General features: G+C 33.1%; 2 protein-coding genes across 4 annotated transcripts in view; both read left to right on the forward strand.

The window, feature by feature from the left end:
• Positions 1–3546, forward strand: part of LOC129000890 (uncharacterized) — a 33724-nt gene extending 30178 nt beyond the window's left edge. For both annotated transcript variants that reach the window (XM_054427962.1, XM_054427963.1), the window contains exon 3: positions 55–3546. In XM_054427962.1, the coding sequence (XP_054283937.1) occupies positions 55–901 (847 nt within the window). In that variant the 3' untranslated portion in view covers positions 902–3546. The remainder of the gene's footprint in view (positions 1–54) is intronic.
• The window catches only part of LOC129000891 (uncharacterized), a 157380-nt gene extending 139301 nt beyond the window's left edge, over positions 1–18079 (forward strand). For both annotated transcript variants that reach the window (XM_054427964.1, XM_054427965.1), the window contains 3 exons: positions 13471–13670; positions 15049–15271; positions 16520–18079. In XM_054427964.1, the coding sequence (XP_054283939.1) occupies positions 13471–13670; positions 15049–15271; positions 16520–16713 (617 nt within the window). In that variant the 3' untranslated portion in view covers positions 16714–18079. The remainder of the gene's footprint in view (positions 1–13470; positions 13671–15048; positions 15272–16519) is intronic.
• Positions 18080–19660: the final 1581 nt, after the last annotated feature.

Genomic DNA, 19660 nt, shown 5'->3' on the forward strand with positions numbered 1-19660 from the left:
TTGATTACAAACCCTGATGAGTTTAAGGTGAACTAAAGCTGATTTCTTTTTCAGGATGCATTCCATGGGCTTACATTCGGCACTAGCCATCAAGCGTCAGCGCAAACGAAGAGAAGAGCAGAAGAAAGCGAGAGAGAGACGATACAGCACACAGTCCACGGAGAGTGGGCTCGGAGAGAGCCGCTCATCTTGTGCGAGTCCTCGCAACAGTATGGGTAGTCTGGACTACCGCAAGGGGAAAAAAGGGCAGAAGAAACCTAGGACAACTCCTCCAGCTCACGACAAAGTAGTCTCGACCGTAGGGATGCTGCACATTGGTGTCGTCTTCTTAGTTCTTGGAGCTTTTCTCATCGGCTCCGGTCTCGTTCCCGACGACATAGAGCACTGGAAGAACCCTCCTGGTGGGTCGTACTTCAACGAAATCGTACTCGCTGGAATCTTCGCGCTGGGTTTGGGCATTTTCTTGATAATTTTGAACGCAGTCCTAGCAAAAAAAGAGGAGGACGATCTCACTGCCTACGTAGAACGGCAATTGAACCGTACACGATCTGGACATAGACTGGTCAGAGATGTGGAAACTGGAAATTTAACCACCAAACACGAACAGAGAGCAAAAGAAGCCGAAGAGAAGATGTCAACATTGAACACAACACTGGAGGACATCACTCCGATCCATTTCAGTCCGACGCTGCGATCGCCACCTCCACTGTCAGCCTCGACCCCGAGATCAGACCTGGAGAGGATACTAGAGGAAGAGATCTCCGAGAAGGGAGAAGATGACAACCGGATCATGGAGAGATTCAACAAAGAAACACTTTCCAACAATAGTTCATCGGGAGCAGACTACGATACCAGAGAACTTCTACAAACAAGATACAACAATTATTCCAATCATAGATAAATGTTCATCTTCATCTGTAAGGAATTGTACTCATTTCCAGATCTCATGAAGAGACTATAACTTTCTACATCTCGTGAAGCTGAAAGCTCTAGACCTCAGGATGTGAAATCCAATACATCTATAAATATACAAATTATCTCTGAGATCTGATCTAGTGTAACGCACAGACTATCACTTCGGTGGATCTTTTTGAATTTCTTGTTTGCGAAATCTTTATAGCTTGTAGACCCACATAGAATATACTGTAGTAGTACTTTTGTTTCATTACATGCCTAGCTTAATTTAACCGCGCATAGTGTGCTTGTCAACTTGTCAGAGGTAGAGGCCGGCATGTATAGGGTTAAAGAAAGCATTTGATAAGTTCATGTCTTTAAATAGTTTTTATGATAATTATTTATATATCTGTACAAATTATGTATATTATGTATTTTACTTCTGGCGAAATATTTTTACTTAATTTCTTACAAGTATTGTTTTGTTTTTACCAGTACTTAATATACGATGACAATGTTTATTAAATTTACCAACAATTCCATCACAGAGCAGTATGATATCTTACTTTTCTGTGGTTCTATGAAGACTCCTGGCAGGAGAAAAAACAATACGCTTCTAAGGTACAAATAAATGAACAGATCATATGTTATGAAGTTGTTGATTCTTATGAAAATATGTTATTCAAGTAACAAATTGTTCTATAGTAAATTAAGATTTATTGTTTCTTGTAACTTGAAGTCTTGTCATACAATGGCAAAAATTCAAGCTAAGCAAACTTACTCAGTGTTCTTTAAAGTTTTTTTTTTTATTATCTTACACCACACTTAGACGTTTGGAGTTTTATAGTTTCTTTATCAGAAAACTCGTCCTTAAAGAAAGGGCCATTACTTGAGTTAACAAGGGCAATGGTATTTTGATTTTATTTTAATATTTTAAAGAGAGGCCTTAGATGTGGCGATTGAATACTTCCATTGTTTTAAAATCTTGTCTTGATACAAAGTCCTTTTTATAATTTGATATGAACTAGCCTATGTTAGTAAATCATTTAGAAATGATATCTGTGATACGAAGTGTAAGAATTGTATATCTTCAAGATGGATTGCATACACATTGTTGACTTGCTGTTTTATTTGTGTGTCTATATATATGTAATTATCTCAGTGGCATTTTTCATATTATTTTCCTACAAAAAGATCAAAACCAGGTTCTGTTACTATCTTGTTTTACTTTGTACAGTAGTTTATTTACCATGTTCTGGGATGATATTCAGACATTTTAAATACACTCTAAGTGAATCCCAGACCGCCACACCAGCACAACACGCTAATCATTGTAAATAGTCCAGACTTCAAGTTACAATTACGTAGTATAGTAGGCAATGTAGTATGCAGAAACACTAGCCAATATTGATAATAAATTGATTTACAACGTGGTCAAGTAGCTCCATAGTCCTATACTTTAGTACGATTGCCTGGAATTATTAATATTGGTGTTTGTAGTTGTATGTGATTGTGATTTTTCTTTTCGATCTACTGATTGATGAATGAAAGCCATTAATTGGTCTATTGTATTATCTGTTAAATAAATATAAAACCAGATAAGTGTTAATTTGTTAAAAAAGTAAAAATATTTAAAGCCCTAATGAAATCTTAATAGATGAGACTTATGATCCCTATTTATTTCCAGATCAAAAATACATTTTTATAGTTACTATACAAATTTAGGTACTTTTGAATAATCAGTTGTTTTATGCAGTATAAGCAATCAAAAATAATTCTTTTTGGTGATTAAATAAGGTGGGAGGAATTGATATTGTCGTATTCAGACAATGCACTATTTGTATATTCTGTTATAATACCACATTCAAACTAAGGCTAGTGGATTCTTTTGTTAAAATATGACCATTCATTAAAAAAGTTACAGATTTACTTTTTTTATAAAATGTTATGTATGTATGTATGTTTTTTTACATTTTGACACACATTGCCTATTATACTATCTTAAATTATATAACTGAATTTAACAAAAAGTCTATCAATGAATATATATATTTTTACATTGCCCCAGAGGCCGAAAGACAGGTGCTATGTTCCTATAACTATTGCAAAACATTCATTCCTTATTTATAGTATTTCCTTATTTTATAATATTTATTTAGGAAAGTCCATTATTTGCGAGTGAGTTTGTAAGACATTGAAAGCAGCGTGAACTTAAAGAAAGTAAATATACAAGCTCTAGCTCTATATTATTATTTATTATTGATTTTGTATTACAACTGTCATCATAATTTCCAATTGACAGGTTTGAATTCATAAGTATATATATTTTGTAATCTATTATTATATTTTTCTACAGTAATGTTTGTATCAAAATAAATGCCTGTTGTAAGAGATTTATTTCATCATTATATACTAAGAAAAATTACTAATCCTTATATTATATTTGCAAAAGTATAAGATTTCGTGTTATTAACATTTAATTATGTTTGACTCCTAAAATATAATTTGATAATACCGGTACTGGTAAATATGGTACTGGTCTTGATGCGTATTAAATAAATCATTTTATGCTAGTAGTATTATGACGTGTTTTTATCTCCATCTTGTATAATTGTTAACTCATAGTAAATTACAACACTTACACCACTTATTGTAAGATTATATTTAGATTTTGTACATAATACTTCATTATTATGTAAATACATTGTTAACCTATATCCAAATATTGTTCAAATATGTTGTTACAAAGTTTAAAAGGTAGGCCTATTATGTTAAACAGTTATTATAAAGTGTCAGTGACAATTTCTTAAATGCTGTAACAAATTACAAATAGGTTGCTGCGAAATACTGCCGTTCATGTTGGATGATCAAATGAATCAAGAAAATATTGTTATGTAATCTATAACATAACGTTTTCTTATTATTTTACCGTGTATTTAAATTTCTTAATTATAGGGGTCTGCAACTTTTGACATATTATTTGTTTAAAAATATTTATCGCTTTTTACCATTTATTTGAATTACCAATTAGGTTTAAGAGAAGATTTATTCATTTTTATTTGATTGTTGATATTGCAAAAAACTATTCAACACAACTTAAAAGCACTTAAATTGCAACCTAAGTTAGTTTTGAATGCCTACGAAAGTTTCATTCTATGTTCTTAGGTTTAATTTTGATTATTAACTATGTTGTTGAGTGAATTTAAGTTACAGTGGAATCTCCATAACAAGACCTCGATAACAAGTCCCCTTGATAACAAGTGTCATTTTCAAATCCCCTTGAATTTATTTTACCCCAAATCACATGTTATTGCAATCCTCAATAAGGAGTCAACCTTGATAACAAGTATCATTAACTACACTACTGTATAAAACCTATCAACTGACACATTTAATGCTCTAATTAAATCTTTAAGTTGTTGATATTTAACTAAAAAAAACTTTGTAAATTTCACCTAGTTCGAATGATTATTTGGGTAGCTTAAGACTCGAAATCAATTAAGGATATTGTTGTAACATTGAACTTATCCATGCCGCTTGTACAACTATGACGCCAATGCACTATACTGTACACTTTACATATTTTCATATGCACTTTCCTGTACATATATTTACGCACATTTACTCATTCACAGTATATTATCAATACTCGACCAAAGCATTAGTGTTTAAAGTTGAATGTTTTAATGAGAATTTGGTTGTGGATATGTATGAAAGATTTATTAACACATGCTTTTATTGTAAAACTGCTTCTTTAAATTGGACAAATTTCTCTAAAAATACTTTTAATTTCTGATTGTTTTTGACCAACGAAAACTGGTACATCTTAATCCCACCGTCCATTGAATACCAAATATATTTAAATTAGTAACAAATATTTAAATTTAAATGTTTGGTAATCTAAGTAAGGTGGTTGCCAAAGACTGAATCCCATAACCATAATATTTTGTACGTTTTAATTTTAATACATCTTTTACTTTGCTGTGTTTGCAATTTTGATGTAATTGAACACTAAATTACATGTTATTGTTCATGGTAATTTAATATTTATCCATGAAGAAACAACCTCTTAATATTTATCGATATATTGTAATAATGTTTTATTTTACAAACACTATTCAATAGATGTTCTTATGTGAAGATACTTAATTTTTACCTATACTGTATTTTTAAAATAAGTTAAATTCTTTACCTACAGCCATTTTTAATCATTTGTTTAATCACAGACAAGTTAAACACTTTGTGATTCATGTACCGGTATTTGCTTAGGCAACACATCAATTTATGGTTGGAAATTAGATTAAATATTAATTTTTTGTAAATGTACATGCATCACAATAATTGCTTATATTTCACAGTTAAGCAGCTCACATGTCACATCACTGTACTTATGTGCAATGGAGGTACAGGTTATTGAGAGTTGAGATGAGTTTTTAATTTGTGATGTAATTCCTTTTATTCTCACAAATTTCTTCGGACAAATCCTATGTAGAAGTATTTTCCTTATTCCCTGCTTTAGCTTAAGACTGAACCATGTATGTATCTGCATTACACTAAGGCTTTAACTTCACCCTTCTATTTTCATGTGGTTTAAAAATGTTAGGTGTTTTTTCAATGTTTTACATCCATGTTTTAACGCCTTATATTCTGTGGGTAATGGTTGTGGATTTTTGCACTTTTACATCGTAAATGTGAAAGTTGTTTTGCACTTTTATGTAACGATCTAATCATAACACTGTGATATGTAATGTACATGTTTATTTTCTTTATTAATTAGTCTCAATGAGTTTAGTTTATGCAACTCTTTTGTATTGATTTACTTTACATGTAGTTGTTTAATCATAGCTCAGTGTAGTAACCATATTTTAACATGGATTTTGAATTCAGCTAAATATGTATATAAAGTATTAATCAATATTATAAGATTACAATTTTGCATTTATATTCCATTTGTTTTTTAGTTTTTCGTTGCTCTATGGTAGGGTATTCTAGTTTATTTACTCAGTTTATGTGTTTGACTGTTCTCTGTAGTTAATATTAGGTTCAAGTTAAGAATTGATACAAGTCAGAGTTCAATTTTTCTAAAGTTTTATAAATATTGTGTATGCTGTATTTCATTAAACTAAATTAAGAAAGTCACCGTTCTATTATTTGTACCCAAGTTTCTATGTTCAGTCGTCTGATACTCCAGTGCATTACTGGCTTCAATGAGTTACTTTTAATCTGTTTCTTTTAGAGACAAATCACTGGTTAAAATGTTTACTAATAAAAACATTTAGTCTGTTTGTCTTCCCATCATGCAAAAACTGATTAAGCTAAATATTACACTAGGTGTACAATGCAGTTCTCTGCTTTCAATATTGAGCGGAGCTAGCATTTTCATCCAATACTTTTTCAAAGCCAATGCTACATATTTTTCTCGGAAATGAGATCCATACTTGCAGTATCTAAAGTCAATGGAACATGTAATTCACAGAATGATAAATGTACTTACAGTATCCAAAGTCAATGGTACCTATCACATAAATGGTTCACATAAACAAAATGTCTATCTGCAGCATCCAAAGTCAGTTATATAAGTCTGTATACAATGCCGGTCTTTTGTATGAAAATGCAATAAATCACATACAAATTAAACCTTATTTAACATGAAAGAATTAACATGACTTGTTTGTAAGAACTGTAAACATACATTGATTAACTGTTTTTGATTTTATTTTGACAAACAAACATTCTAAATAATTATTATCACAATCATGTGTTACTTTAAATACAGTTGGTTAGGAGATTGAACAGTCTGGTTCACGTGAATGGTCTTCTTGCAGTGACCAAATTCAATGTTTCATCTAGTTTTCATAAATTAAATGTCTACTTGCAGTACCCAATGTCAATGCTACATCTGTATCTCGTAAATGAGATCTCTGCCCGTAGTATCTAAAGTCAATGATGCGCCTAGTTCACGTAAATAAAAAATATCTACTTGCAGTTTCCAAACTCGATGGTGTATTTGGTTCATGTAAATGAATTATGTACTTGCAGTATTTAAAGTTAATTGTTGTTCTGGTTCACATAAATTAAATGTGTACCTTTAAGTATCAAAACTCAACGGTATATTTGGTTCACATAAATGGAATGGCTATTTGAGTATTTAAAGTAAATGGTGCATTATCATCTATATATTTAATACACAGTTGTAACACTGTTTTCTCAGTAATTACTGGACCGATCTACAAGATTTATGTCTCAAATTAAAGGGGATAGTGTGTAGATTTGCCGAACTTCCTTAGAATTTACGTTTTTTCTAAGGGCTACGACCTACAGCCCTTTAAAGTTCGAGTCAATACAATTCTTATTGAAGAATATAATACACAGTTTATAAATTATTCGTCACCTGTTTAATGTTTGTCAGACATTTGTTATTATTTTTATAACCTCACTTTCAGTATGCAATTATTAAACTTGGAGTTTCTGTTTATAAACACCACTGAGCTAAAATTATAACTGGAGGTAGCACTGCCATGGCAGAAGTCTGTCAAAAGCGTGTCGCTGATTTTATTAGGTTGGTATAGCAGCAGGTTTTTTCATCCAATAACATGGCTTCTATAACTAGGTTTGCATAGCAGTAAGTTTTTTCATCCAATAAAATGGCTTATTTATAACTCACACCTCACGCAAACATGGCGGCTGGCGACACGCATCGTTGACATTCAGTGCTACCTCCAGTTAGAATTATAGCTCAGTGATAAACACACGATTTTGATCAAGGAAAGTGTATTTGTTAACTTATTTTTGAAATGTTTTAGTTTTCCTGCAAAGTGATCTGAAGGAAAGTGTTAATTGAGTTTAAGTTTGAGTATGGAATGTGAAATAATACCCATAGTAGGTGACGGAAACTTATTGTTTTGATCAATATAATTTATTCTCTATAGCCACCAGAACAATCATAGGGAAATCCGCTTGCAAGTTGTACAGATAATTGCTAATGATTGGTAAACATACAAACATTTTATCGTACCTAAGTAATTAATCTTACTCAAGATCAGTGTTAGACGTTCAGTGGTACAAAACTTTACCTTCTCGAGATGGCGAGTACGCTGGGATATTTGGAACTACAATTTATCAGTGAACTATACCGTAACTATATTTTTTCGAGTAGGCCTACACAGGGAAGTTGCTTGAGAAACTGTGACTTACGATTTCGGTTCTGGCGAAGAAGTATCTGACTTGATGTTTAATGGCAATGTTGACTCGGGTCATTATAGTGTTATAAAACTTTATCATTAACTCCAGGATGTGAAAAATACAAAAATAAAAATAAAAGGTAATCATTAACCGGGCGTAAAGAGACATACAGAACGAAAAAAACATGTAGAGAACCATCGAACTAAAAAGGTAAAGAGCAGTGATGGTGTTAAATGTGCTCTGGAAGTCCCTTCTAAAAAATACCAATTTTTTTGAATTAGGGTCGTTAGATTGGATTTGTCAGTACTGAAAATCTATGAATTTTGAGTCAGAACAGAATAACTGGGACACAAATATTTTTTCCTTATGTTGTCACAAGGGGAAGGTGAAATGAACTCCTTATGAACATTTTGAGTTTATGGAAAATCTTACCAACAGCGACTATAAAGAAAGTATTAAGGGTCAAAAGAGACAAAAACTATTTGAGTAAAATATAATACAAATCTGCATTTGAAATGGGCAGTTCTAAGTCTCACTTGAATCAACATCTTTCTGGTAGTGGTAGTCTACATAGTTTTAAAATCCACGACTCCTTTTCCATCAAATTGGACCGTTAATACCCTCTAACATTGAACAAAGTATGCCCAACTTTATATATACGACGTAAACACAGCTTTTACTCACAGTATGGGTCAAATATTCGTGAAATGCGACCATCTGCTGATGCGTGATTTATATGAATTCTAAGTGACTATCTTTATTCCATACAACAAATGTAATGAAAAAAAACGACGAATATAGGAATATACTTGAGCAAATTATCTAAATATCATAAATAGCTGCTTATTAGGTTATCAGCATTGCCCAGTTCGTATACTATTTATTTTTCAAATGAAACTCAAATTATTAATATAAAACATTTATTTAGTTAAAATAATATATTATCGGTTTATTAACATAAAATTGTTTATACAGGCAAACTATCAGTTCTATTTCATGTAAAAAATTAAACAACCCCTGTTATGGATTGTTTGAGAATTGAATTAGTTACGTGTTATTTAATTAGTGGACTGTATTATATCATGACGTTGGAATAATTGAGCAGTAAAATGACACATCTGAAACTTGAAAGAAAATAATTAATGAAGTCTTATCTAATAGTAAAATTGAAGTATCACTCACGACCGATCCTTTCTTCTCCGCCGCGTGGTCGGCGGCCTGGAGTGTGGAGTGTAGAATTCTCAGGGGCCCCTTGGTCCAGCGAAGATCATCCTGCCGTAGTGGATAACGTCTTTCACGGACACAAAAAGAATCCCGGAGGCGAGACACGATAATTATTGAGTTTAAAACCGATCACGGTATAAAGAAAGTTCAAGGCACAAACTGGTGCGTGATAAGCGGTAGCGGGCGGGAATGTAGATTGACATTGACATGAAGAAGAGATAAGAGGAAAAAGGAGTAGGTAATGCTACGTCACTGGCAGGATTGCCAACTAGGAAAAGAGGAATAATTAGCAATGAGTCTGTGTTTATGTATGTATGCCAAAATGGGCTGAACTTTAATTAAACTTGATTTTGTCCTTTTTATTTATTATTATTTACACAACAACCCCTAAATAAAATACAAAGATAAACAGTATTTGTTAATTATTATTTATTTTATTGCTGACAATATTCCCGTGGCGGAGCACGGGTGTTTAACTAGTTATCCTAAATCCTACCCTAATTATTGGTTATTCACTTTGTAGTAAATTAGGCTCAACGATAGTAATACTATTGTTCTTTCCTTTTGTACTGTACGGTTTGTAATAATTATTTCTGTACTATTTTAGACTAGCTGTGCGCCCGTTCTACGCACGGGGGATCTAATCTTGTAGTCAGTTGAAACCTTCGTATATTCAGAACAGCAGTTGCTGGTTTGTACCTATATTTTCAGATATGCTGGTAAAACAATTATAGGACATTTTTATAAACCTTCGCAAATACAATATCTGATAGTTTCAAGCCAAAACAAATGCTTCGCAATTAAATGTAACCCGGATCGTGTTGGTCCATGTTATATCCAATGATTACACTCAAAAAATATTTTATAGATCTATGAGGCAATATAGCTCTGGAGGTAGGCCTATAATAGCAAAGTTACTTTCCACACTGGTTAAAAGTAGTTAAAATACTTTATCAAGCTCACCATTAAACACTTTATTCTGGTTGATATTTTCATTAATAAAGATGCTCTTGTCTTTTCCGTGAAACGCTGAGAAATAAGGACAGGTTGGATTTTTGGACGTTTGTAATTTTATTTCCTAAGTAGGAAGGCCATGTATTCTAGGGAAAAGTACCGGTATCAAGGATCGTCATCGAAATTTGGTTATGAATAATTGGTTAGGCCTACGTACCCAAGAGATGGGTAATTCGCCTATTGACTCTGTATGGTACAGCGATTGCAGCACATAGCGGTGAGTAGACACATTGGAAAAGCGAGTTGGGCATAATCTGTAAACCTCTGTTACAATAACTTACTGCAGTTGTGATTATTTACTTTACACGTACACAACCGCCATTGAAGCACCGTCAATGAGTAGAAACCATAATTATCGTAAGCTATTGGCGACGCTGATTAAAAAAAATGTAAGTTTCCCAACCATATACAACACCGATTCAAGGTCTTTTTCCGGTTACCATAAAACTCAAGAACAATTTGATACACAAATAATATCCGGTTCATGACCTGGATGATACCTAGTTATTTAATTTCATTTAGTGTTACACCTTATTGCACTAATCCGTTATCTAAAGAATAACGTTTTTAACCTCACTTGGTTTGGATTTGCTTTCAAGACGGAAATGGTTGCGGTATTTGTAAAGAACATTTAATGTAAACATAATATCAGTGACAGCTAGGAAAAATAATCTTGATCCAAACAGCTGTTCCTTATTTCATATATGACGTATGTGATAAACATTGGGAGAAAACTTGACAACAATCGCACAAAATTGGGGGTTTGAAAGTCCTACATTTTATTTACAAAAAGGAGGCCCTATTTTAATGGCTAAAGACACTCTCGTCAATCCAGTGAATACATTAAAATGATTTGAAACTTCATAAATACACCAGTTATAATGGAGGAATTTATTTGATTTTTATTTGAAAACAGTAGTTAACAACAGAACACTCTACAAAGAAAATGTTTATTAGGAAATTGCATTTTGCATTCCCAAAGTACATGTAGTATTTTCAAAGAATTTATTTTACAGGTACATTTGGTATAAGCCCTGAACTTTGTGGAAATACGATAGCCTACTTCAGTAACCAGTATGCTTGATAAAAAATGTATATGATATCAAATTCTAACTGTTGCTAAAGAGGAAGTATTACCCTAGAGTGCCTCAGGAAATTGTATAGGAGAAGGCTACTCCTCAGGGGGTTTGTAAAGTCCAGGAGAGAGGGGGTCTGGAGAAAAAAAGGGCTTCAAAAATAAGGTTTATTGAATTTTTTACAAGTTGTTGCACCCAGAATTAGTTAGTGGAGTTACTCATACTTTTTGTTAGCTTAATGCAAGTGGACCTCTTAAAATCAGTCACATACTGATAATGAGGAAAAAAGGTTAACCATCATCTAGGTGGATCTACACCTAAAAATGCAATTGTTGTAAAGAACACAACAAATTTTGACAATTTCCAGCTTTGATTCTGCATGCCTTTACAAATGAATCATTTGGCTTGACGGAACTTTGTGGCTTGATAATGCATTTATCTAAGATACAGAATGCAACATCCATAGAAACTAAACGAACTGGTTAATGGTGGAGACAGGGTTGCATTCATGAATACAGTTTGAATCAAAGCTTGGTGTGACTAACCACAAAGGTAAGCCAATACTAACAACTTTTATGTGGTCCAAGAGTTTTTTTTTTTTTTTTTAATACTCTGCTGGTGGTCAAAGGCCAAAATTTTCCATTTTCCTTGCTTAAAATAATGCCAATCCAGAATAATGATATTGCTGTTTAGTTTCACCTTTGATCTAAAAATGTATTTGAAGCCAAAATCGCTAGGTTCTAATACTAGTAGCAATATATCATATGTTTGGCAGTCACAGATCATTTCACAACATTCTACACTCATCCTTTACTCATATTTAGGTTAAAATACGCTCCTAGGTGGCGTCCCACTGGCATCCCCATCTCAAATAATTTATAATTATTGATAGATAATTGACAGACTTATTAAAGAATCAACACTATTTAGCTGTAATGTGCAATTCCCTGAGTTCCGTACGTAATGGTTCTTGGATTTACCATGTCCAGTGATCAGAGGTATATTTCTACTTAGTTTCTGCAACCTGACGACAAAAGAGCACTAGGTCAGTACAATGAGTATTGTTTTGTGGATATCCGAGTGGTTATAGTGCATATACCTTCAAATCTGAAAGTCGCTGATTCTGAAAGTCAGGGTTTGATTCCAAGCAATCAATCCTGAACCCAACAATGCCATTGGGTTGTCCATTGAGGATGCTTCCTAACCAAAGGGAAAGTAGATAGTGACAAGACCAGGTTTGGATTTGAACCTTTCCCTAATAAAAAACCTAATTGCAAAGGTAAGCCAATAAGTACTGTACACATGAATACAAATAAATCGGTCAGTTCCAATTCGACATAAGTATAAGAACTAAACCTCTGGTAGAGAATTTTTATCCAACAACAATCTTAAATACTCATTAATTATGATATAATTATGATTAATTATGAATTAGATTATGATTATAGCTGCAAAGAGCTGGTTGATTCTAAGCAAGATTGTTTCCAGACCCAGATGCCATTTGTCATTGGGCACTCCAGAGCGGTACAAAGTGGTCCATAACTAGGGTGCCAAGCCATGAAAAAGTTATTTAATAGGTTAAAATTCTAAGAAAATAAATACATAATTTTTTTGTTAGTTTTTGTTAGTCATTGGGTACAATTAACGGCCTAACAAGATCAAGGTGTTGATGGTTCCTTTACAAAAACCTGTTAAATGCCACAGGTTTAGATATTCAAAAAATACAAAAGAAAATAAAATAAATAAAAGCCAATGTATATACACATACGGTTTGTTCAGCCTCAACACAATGGAATATTTTTAACTTCCATATGTTGGTTTTGATGCATTTGGGTTAAAGATAGCTGTTTAGAAATTTATCAGGTACAGGTAGCAAATAGGGATTTTCCCACAAGACTCTAAATTTTACAATGGGTTAGAGTAGGTGCTCCAGGCGGCGAAAAAAACAGTAGATCATATAGGTCACAGTGTATTCTTCCTCCAGTTTCATCTGTATCAATGTAATAAATGTTTTAAGATCATAACTGATAAGATTTATTTTTTTTTAATCATCATATTGATCATGTAATCTCTGTTCCAGGCCAAGGTAGCAACATGATCGGTGCAATGCCCGCGGTCGCCGTGCGCCACGAGAGACGGCGCCAGGAGAAGAGAACCAAGCGACCGAGTCTGTTGTACCTACAGTCTCCGCCAAGCCGCTCCCCCACACCCAGCCCCCTGCAAAGCCCCCCGTCCGTACCCTGCAGTGAGCCCCCGCCAGAGATATATGTCTGTGGCAAGGTGAGAAAGTAATAATGTGTGGTGGAGATGCAATTTTCTAGAAATAGATTTAATTAATTGAGCAGAGCGAACCAAAGCTCTTTGGGATCGACTTCAATGCAAACATTCTAACACATTAACTCAAAAAACGGCTGAATATATTTTAGCCAAACTTACCAAGGTTGTTTTGTCAAATGTTTGGTTTAGAAAAAAACAATTTCAATTTTTGATAATGCCTATATTTGGCCTTATGGGTTGCCATGATGGTTACAAAGTAAATGTAAACAAAACAAAGAATCATAGGATATGTTCAAATCAAGCCACGACCTAAACACAGTAGGAAAAAATTGGACGATGACCACTGATAAAATAATACAGAGAAAGTCTTAAGTTTACAGTTAAGTCTTAATTTGGAAACAACCACTGATGGAATAGGTACAGAGTATTTTACATATTTTATTTACTCAGCTGAATAAGGTTATAACAAATTTATTATATAGAAGGATAACCAATTTTTTTTTCTTGTTTTACAAGAAAATACCTATTTCGCATAAGAGTGTCATATTAAGGAAAATTTCAGAATGCATTCTCTAAAACTGCCTGATATTTGTTGAAAATGAATAAACGCCCGAAACACACAAACAACTACTTCTGGCAATGTTTTGAGATAGTTGAATGTAGAACTATTGCTTCACTTGCTTGAAAACAATGCTTTTCATAACTATGTTAAATGTTATGTTTAATTTATAGTATGAAAGCGGAATCTTTCATACTATAAATTAAGAATTCTCAATCGTTATTCTCAATCTTTGTTATGGTACCTTTAGATATGAACATGTTTAGTAATAATATTTTATTTAATGTAATTTGACAATGCTTATTCCATGTACAACTTGGTCAATGGCAATAAACTTTCTTATTCTTATTCTTATAATGTACAAAATTTAAGAAAACAAACCTCATAAGGGCCATGGTGTTGACTATTTGTGCAATTCTCTCAGAGCAGGCAAGTCTTTAAAAAGTTACATCTGCTAATCGTATAGATTCACGCAGGATTATTTCTGCCTGAATTGATCTGGCTTTGAGAAAATGTTGATTAGTTTAGGTTCAAGGTTGGGTTCTACCAGAACTGTGGGTTCACCAGATGACATTAGCAAGCAAACACAGGAAAAATATCGATAGAAAGGATATGTGTAATGTCCACATTTTTACTAATGAAACATTTTACTGTAATAGATGTTGATAGTTGTGAGCGAAACTGTTTAGTTAAATTGATTAAATAGTTGTATTTCGTATAATATCTATAATTTCTTTACACTGGTGGGTGTAACGGGACCTAGATGCTTGTCGTGATCATGTCCGATCAGGATTATAAATAATCAAACATTATTGGCTGTAGGTCTCTGTGCTTCACATCGTCGTAGTCTCATTGCTCCTGGCTGCTGTGCTGCTGATAGTTGGCCTGGTGCAGCTCAAGCCCGGTGCAGACGCCTCGCAGCACCGCTTCCTGCTGCTAGGTTCCGGCGCATTCCTACTGCTGTTCGGCATCGTGCTGGCCATGGTGCGGTGCTGCGTGCTACCTTGGGCCATCAAACGCCGCCACAGACGTCGGATCAGAAAAGGTCAGTTGACTCCACTAATGTTGGTTACTCACTGATGGTGATGGTATATAATTATTTTGACTAAGTATAGAACAAAACATTATCATGTAACAGTTGTAGCCAGTTTTTATTGTGGAATAAGGTGATTGAATCTGTCACTAATTGTGTGCAATGATGTAACTTTCTGATTTATGTTGAATACAACCACTTTTCAAACAACATAAACTAAAAAGGGCAACTCACTTTTACTATAGGAACTTTTATGTCACGCAACAACAACAGTAATAAAAATTGGAGGGAAATGTATTTAAACTTGAGCGCACTTTGTGAGGAGTTCATTCAACTATGTTCAGTATTAATTTAAAAGATTGCTACAGCTGGTCCATAGATTAATGTCTTCGGTTGCCATTTTTATTGACACAACATATACCTTGATTCTGTGGGTCTGAGGTCCTCATTGTGGACATAAATCAGGGTCAAAAGGAACACAGATTGGTTCATTGTGTTAGGAGATTTCACAAAATTAATCATGGCATCAATTACGATGGTATTTGGGAGGGATGAGGGAAAGGCACTGAGCACTAGACGCTATATCGGTTTTAAATTACTTTTTCCTGCAGCAATTGATTGTTGAGAATATTGTACAAAAAACAAAATTGACGGTGGTAGTGGAAGAGGTATTTGTACATGCACATTTTGCTCGCCATTCAAATTGAAACAATCCTACCATATTATCAAAAACTCTAAAACTATACTTTTATACTTTTCAATGAAATGGCGACAATACAAGTAGGTATTTTAAGCCAAGTATAAATGGAGATGAGTGTAGGATGAGTGGCGCGATCTTGTAGTCTCTTAAGTGACTAAGGCCTTAGAAACAGCTGTTAATTAATGGCCCATACAGCTAATGGCAACTAAGGGACCTACCGTTTATAGTGGAATCCGAACCACATTTTTGCCTTGGTATATACGAATTGGTCTAATTATCAGGATAGAACTGCGGATAGTCGTAGTACTCACTCGTGCGGACGTAATCCAGACCAGAGAGTATCGCATCCACAGTGCATGTTTATAAATATCCACAATTCGTAACCTCCTAGTAGCTGGATTACAGGACGACGCCACCCATCCCAGTTAAACTAGGCTGGTGCATTTATCAAAATTGTAGCAATACTTATTAATTAGTAGTAGTATAACTACACAAATTTAACAAACACCCATGTTTTAACCTCATTAAAAGATACAGTACATTGAATATTTGATTTTCAGGAGTGTCGGGGCTGGAAGCAGGTAAGCAGCCCAGATCCAGTCTGGATGTTGTACCTCACGACACACCCCAGACCCCCGGACCTCAAACACCCGGACCTCAGACACCCGGACCTCAGACACCCGGACCACAGACACCTGGACCACGCAGCAACAGAGGGAGTGTTCCCAACGACCATCACCAACAGACTGTCTAGAGGTGTCTGTACAAGCTGCTCTGCTCTCTGCTTGCCAATGTCCACTGCAGACAAGTTCCTTTTAGTGTTTTGTACTGACATTCGTTGTTCGTCCGGACCCGCTCAAATTGATCAGCTGATTCACCGACACAACTGGATACAAATTGTGAAATACTACTGTTTGAATATGGGGTTTGGCTATGAATTTACCACATCGACAAAGTTCTGTAGCAAGAGTATCAGTTAAAGTCTGAAACTGTTTGTAATTTTAAAACTTGGGGTCCAAAGCAAACGTACACAGGTTTTTCTACTGTTCAAATGGTGATTTTGACCTAATACTTCCGATAAACATAGAGGACAAAGAAACAAGCTTAAACAGGCACCTTTAAAATATTCAGTTTTAATATAATCATAATTTTCGAAACTGGGTGAACCCTAATTGTTGTACTTTTTAAAATATTGAACATTTCTGAAATGGTAAAAATATAACAAATGAAAATGTCTAGATACATCCCACAAATGAACACTTGCTTGCCACAGTTTACATGTACTTCACAATTTGTATTACATTTGCATCAAACTTATTGAATATAGCTTGTAATGAATGATAATTTACAAGAGTTTATGTTTCTTGTCAGGTTTTATATATATTTTAAACGACATTTATAATGGATGGGAATTCAATTGTAAGACTATTTGGGTTTTACAATATGCCTATGGTTTAAATAGTATAAAATTCACATGTTAACTGGGTAACAATGCCTAAACTGGGTATTACTTGTAAACTAACTTCGATCAGGTCACATGTGTAAATTCCATTTTGTCAAACAACTGATGAGGCACACAACAAATTTACCTTAATGTTCTACTTATGTGACACAGTATTATTTGAGATTGATTCAAGAAGACATCAAATGCTGGGTCACAATATCAGTTTATGGCCAACTAGTTACTTCTGAAAAACGTATATACACAGATTATTATTTGTAAAATAAAATAGTTAAATAGGTACTTAAAATACAAAGAAAAGTAATCTTTAAAGAAAAATATTTGGTTTGGTGCAAAACATGAATAGCTTATCGCCAAGCTTGCTTATACTGCAGCACAAATAACGAGTATTTATCTTTGGAGAAGATACATTTTAGATTCCAAGTTTTGATTTTCTTTCAACAATAGTTGTATACAAGGCATAGTTTATATGAGTCTGCATTGTCAAACCATGTGAATTATCTAATCACAATTTGTTTGTTATGGTTTCCAGTAGAATTAAGAATGGAAATACTTGATATGTGATTTTTTACATATTATAAATTATTTTCCACTACACAGTTTTCATGGCTCACAATACAGAATTGCTTTACAATGTGTATTGTTCCCACTTGTTATTGTGACTCTATGAATGTGATATTCCTAAAGACAAGTTATCATAATCACATTTCAGATTCCTTACTGATTAATTTTAAGTACTAACCACTCTATCTTTTAGTAGCATTATCACAGAAAGTATCAAATGTAACTAATCTTTCAGTGTTTGATTTAATCAAACTATTTGACAATTATTTAGCTTAAAACTTGAATGTTAAAGAGTAATGTAATTTTGAAATGTAAATGTTGGGGCGAAAAATTATCCAATCCTAATATTAAATACTAATTAATTTGGTTGTGTTTCAAAATATTCAAGTACAATTAATTTAATAAAAAAAAAAAAATTACCATAACCATAAATATATTGATAAACAAATTTAGCTTTACAGTCATTAATTAATAAACAAAGCTATTGGTATTTTATAATAAATGTTTATATTTTCTTTATTTGGGTCAGTTATAATAGCTAAAATTACAAATAGAATTTTCAGATGTTGCTATAACCCTATAAGTATTTCGACATCATTACCATAACAATTTAACTAACTTCAATTTTAGCTAATTATATAAATTAAGTCATCATTTACTGACAAAAATAATAATTAATCTCTGTAACAAACAATTATAAATTATTAATAATAACTTTCGATAATGTTATCAAAGTTTTAAACAAGTCGAGAAAGATGAGAATCAAAATTATAAAGAATTCATCCTTTAACTGTACACATGTTTAAATTAAAATTTCTATGTTGATTGAGATGAACAAAATTATTAATACTAATAGTATCTTAAGACTGCACTTTCTTTCATCTCTATAAAAACACTAGGACCTGTTGGTTACAACTACCATGGTTCCACTTCAGTTTTTAAAATCAATGAAGCAGTTGTAAACAATAAAGTTAATGTAGATGATTTTAGATGTAGATCCTTCTAATATATAACCTATAAAATGTACCTTATACAATTTTAAATTATCTGAATTACAAATCCTTCCAACTTAAGTTATCATTTAGATATAATCTCTTTAAACATAGATTATTATTTAGGTATAAGGCCCCTCCATTATATTTATCCCAAAAAACTTCCATTTTTTACCTTCCATGTCCAGCACAAATTTACAAGTAATAGTCTAGTATGTAAAGTTTAGTTTCTTTACAACATTGGTAGACTATATTTCCTCATATTGTAGGTCTTCAACATATTAGGTTGCATAAAAAACAATTAAGTTGCTAGGTTTTTAAGGGTGGTAATTTCATGCAGAAGATTGTGGATTATAAATCTATATAATTAATGATTTTATTAAAATTCCAAACAATGTGTATACATTCCCTCAATTCAGTGGAAATGCCTCTTGTATAGTAGATCAAAAGAATGGTCTGATAAGATTACATTTTACCAATGTTGACAGATTTCAGTAGAATTAGATAAATATTATTTTTACGAAGTCTTCTCAAATGACACTCTTAACTTAATGCAAGCACCTCATTATGAGCACAATAAAGCTAAAAATTACCCTTTGTATCGATTGATGAAATTCTAAAAGAAAAAACTGGGAATGATTTACTTGGAGTACTTGAGGCTGAAATCTGCTCAGATTTAGAGC

Source organism: Macrosteles quadrilineatus, unplaced genomic scaffold, assembly GCF_028750875.1.
Source record: "Macrosteles quadrilineatus isolate MER2022 unplaced genomic scaffold, UCM_ALF_1.0 Scaffold_8__2_contigs__length_117827958, whole genome shotgun sequence".
In the NCBI taxonomy this organism is placed as follows: domain Eukaryota; kingdom Metazoa; phylum Arthropoda; class Insecta; order Hemiptera; family Cicadellidae; genus Macrosteles; species Macrosteles quadrilineatus.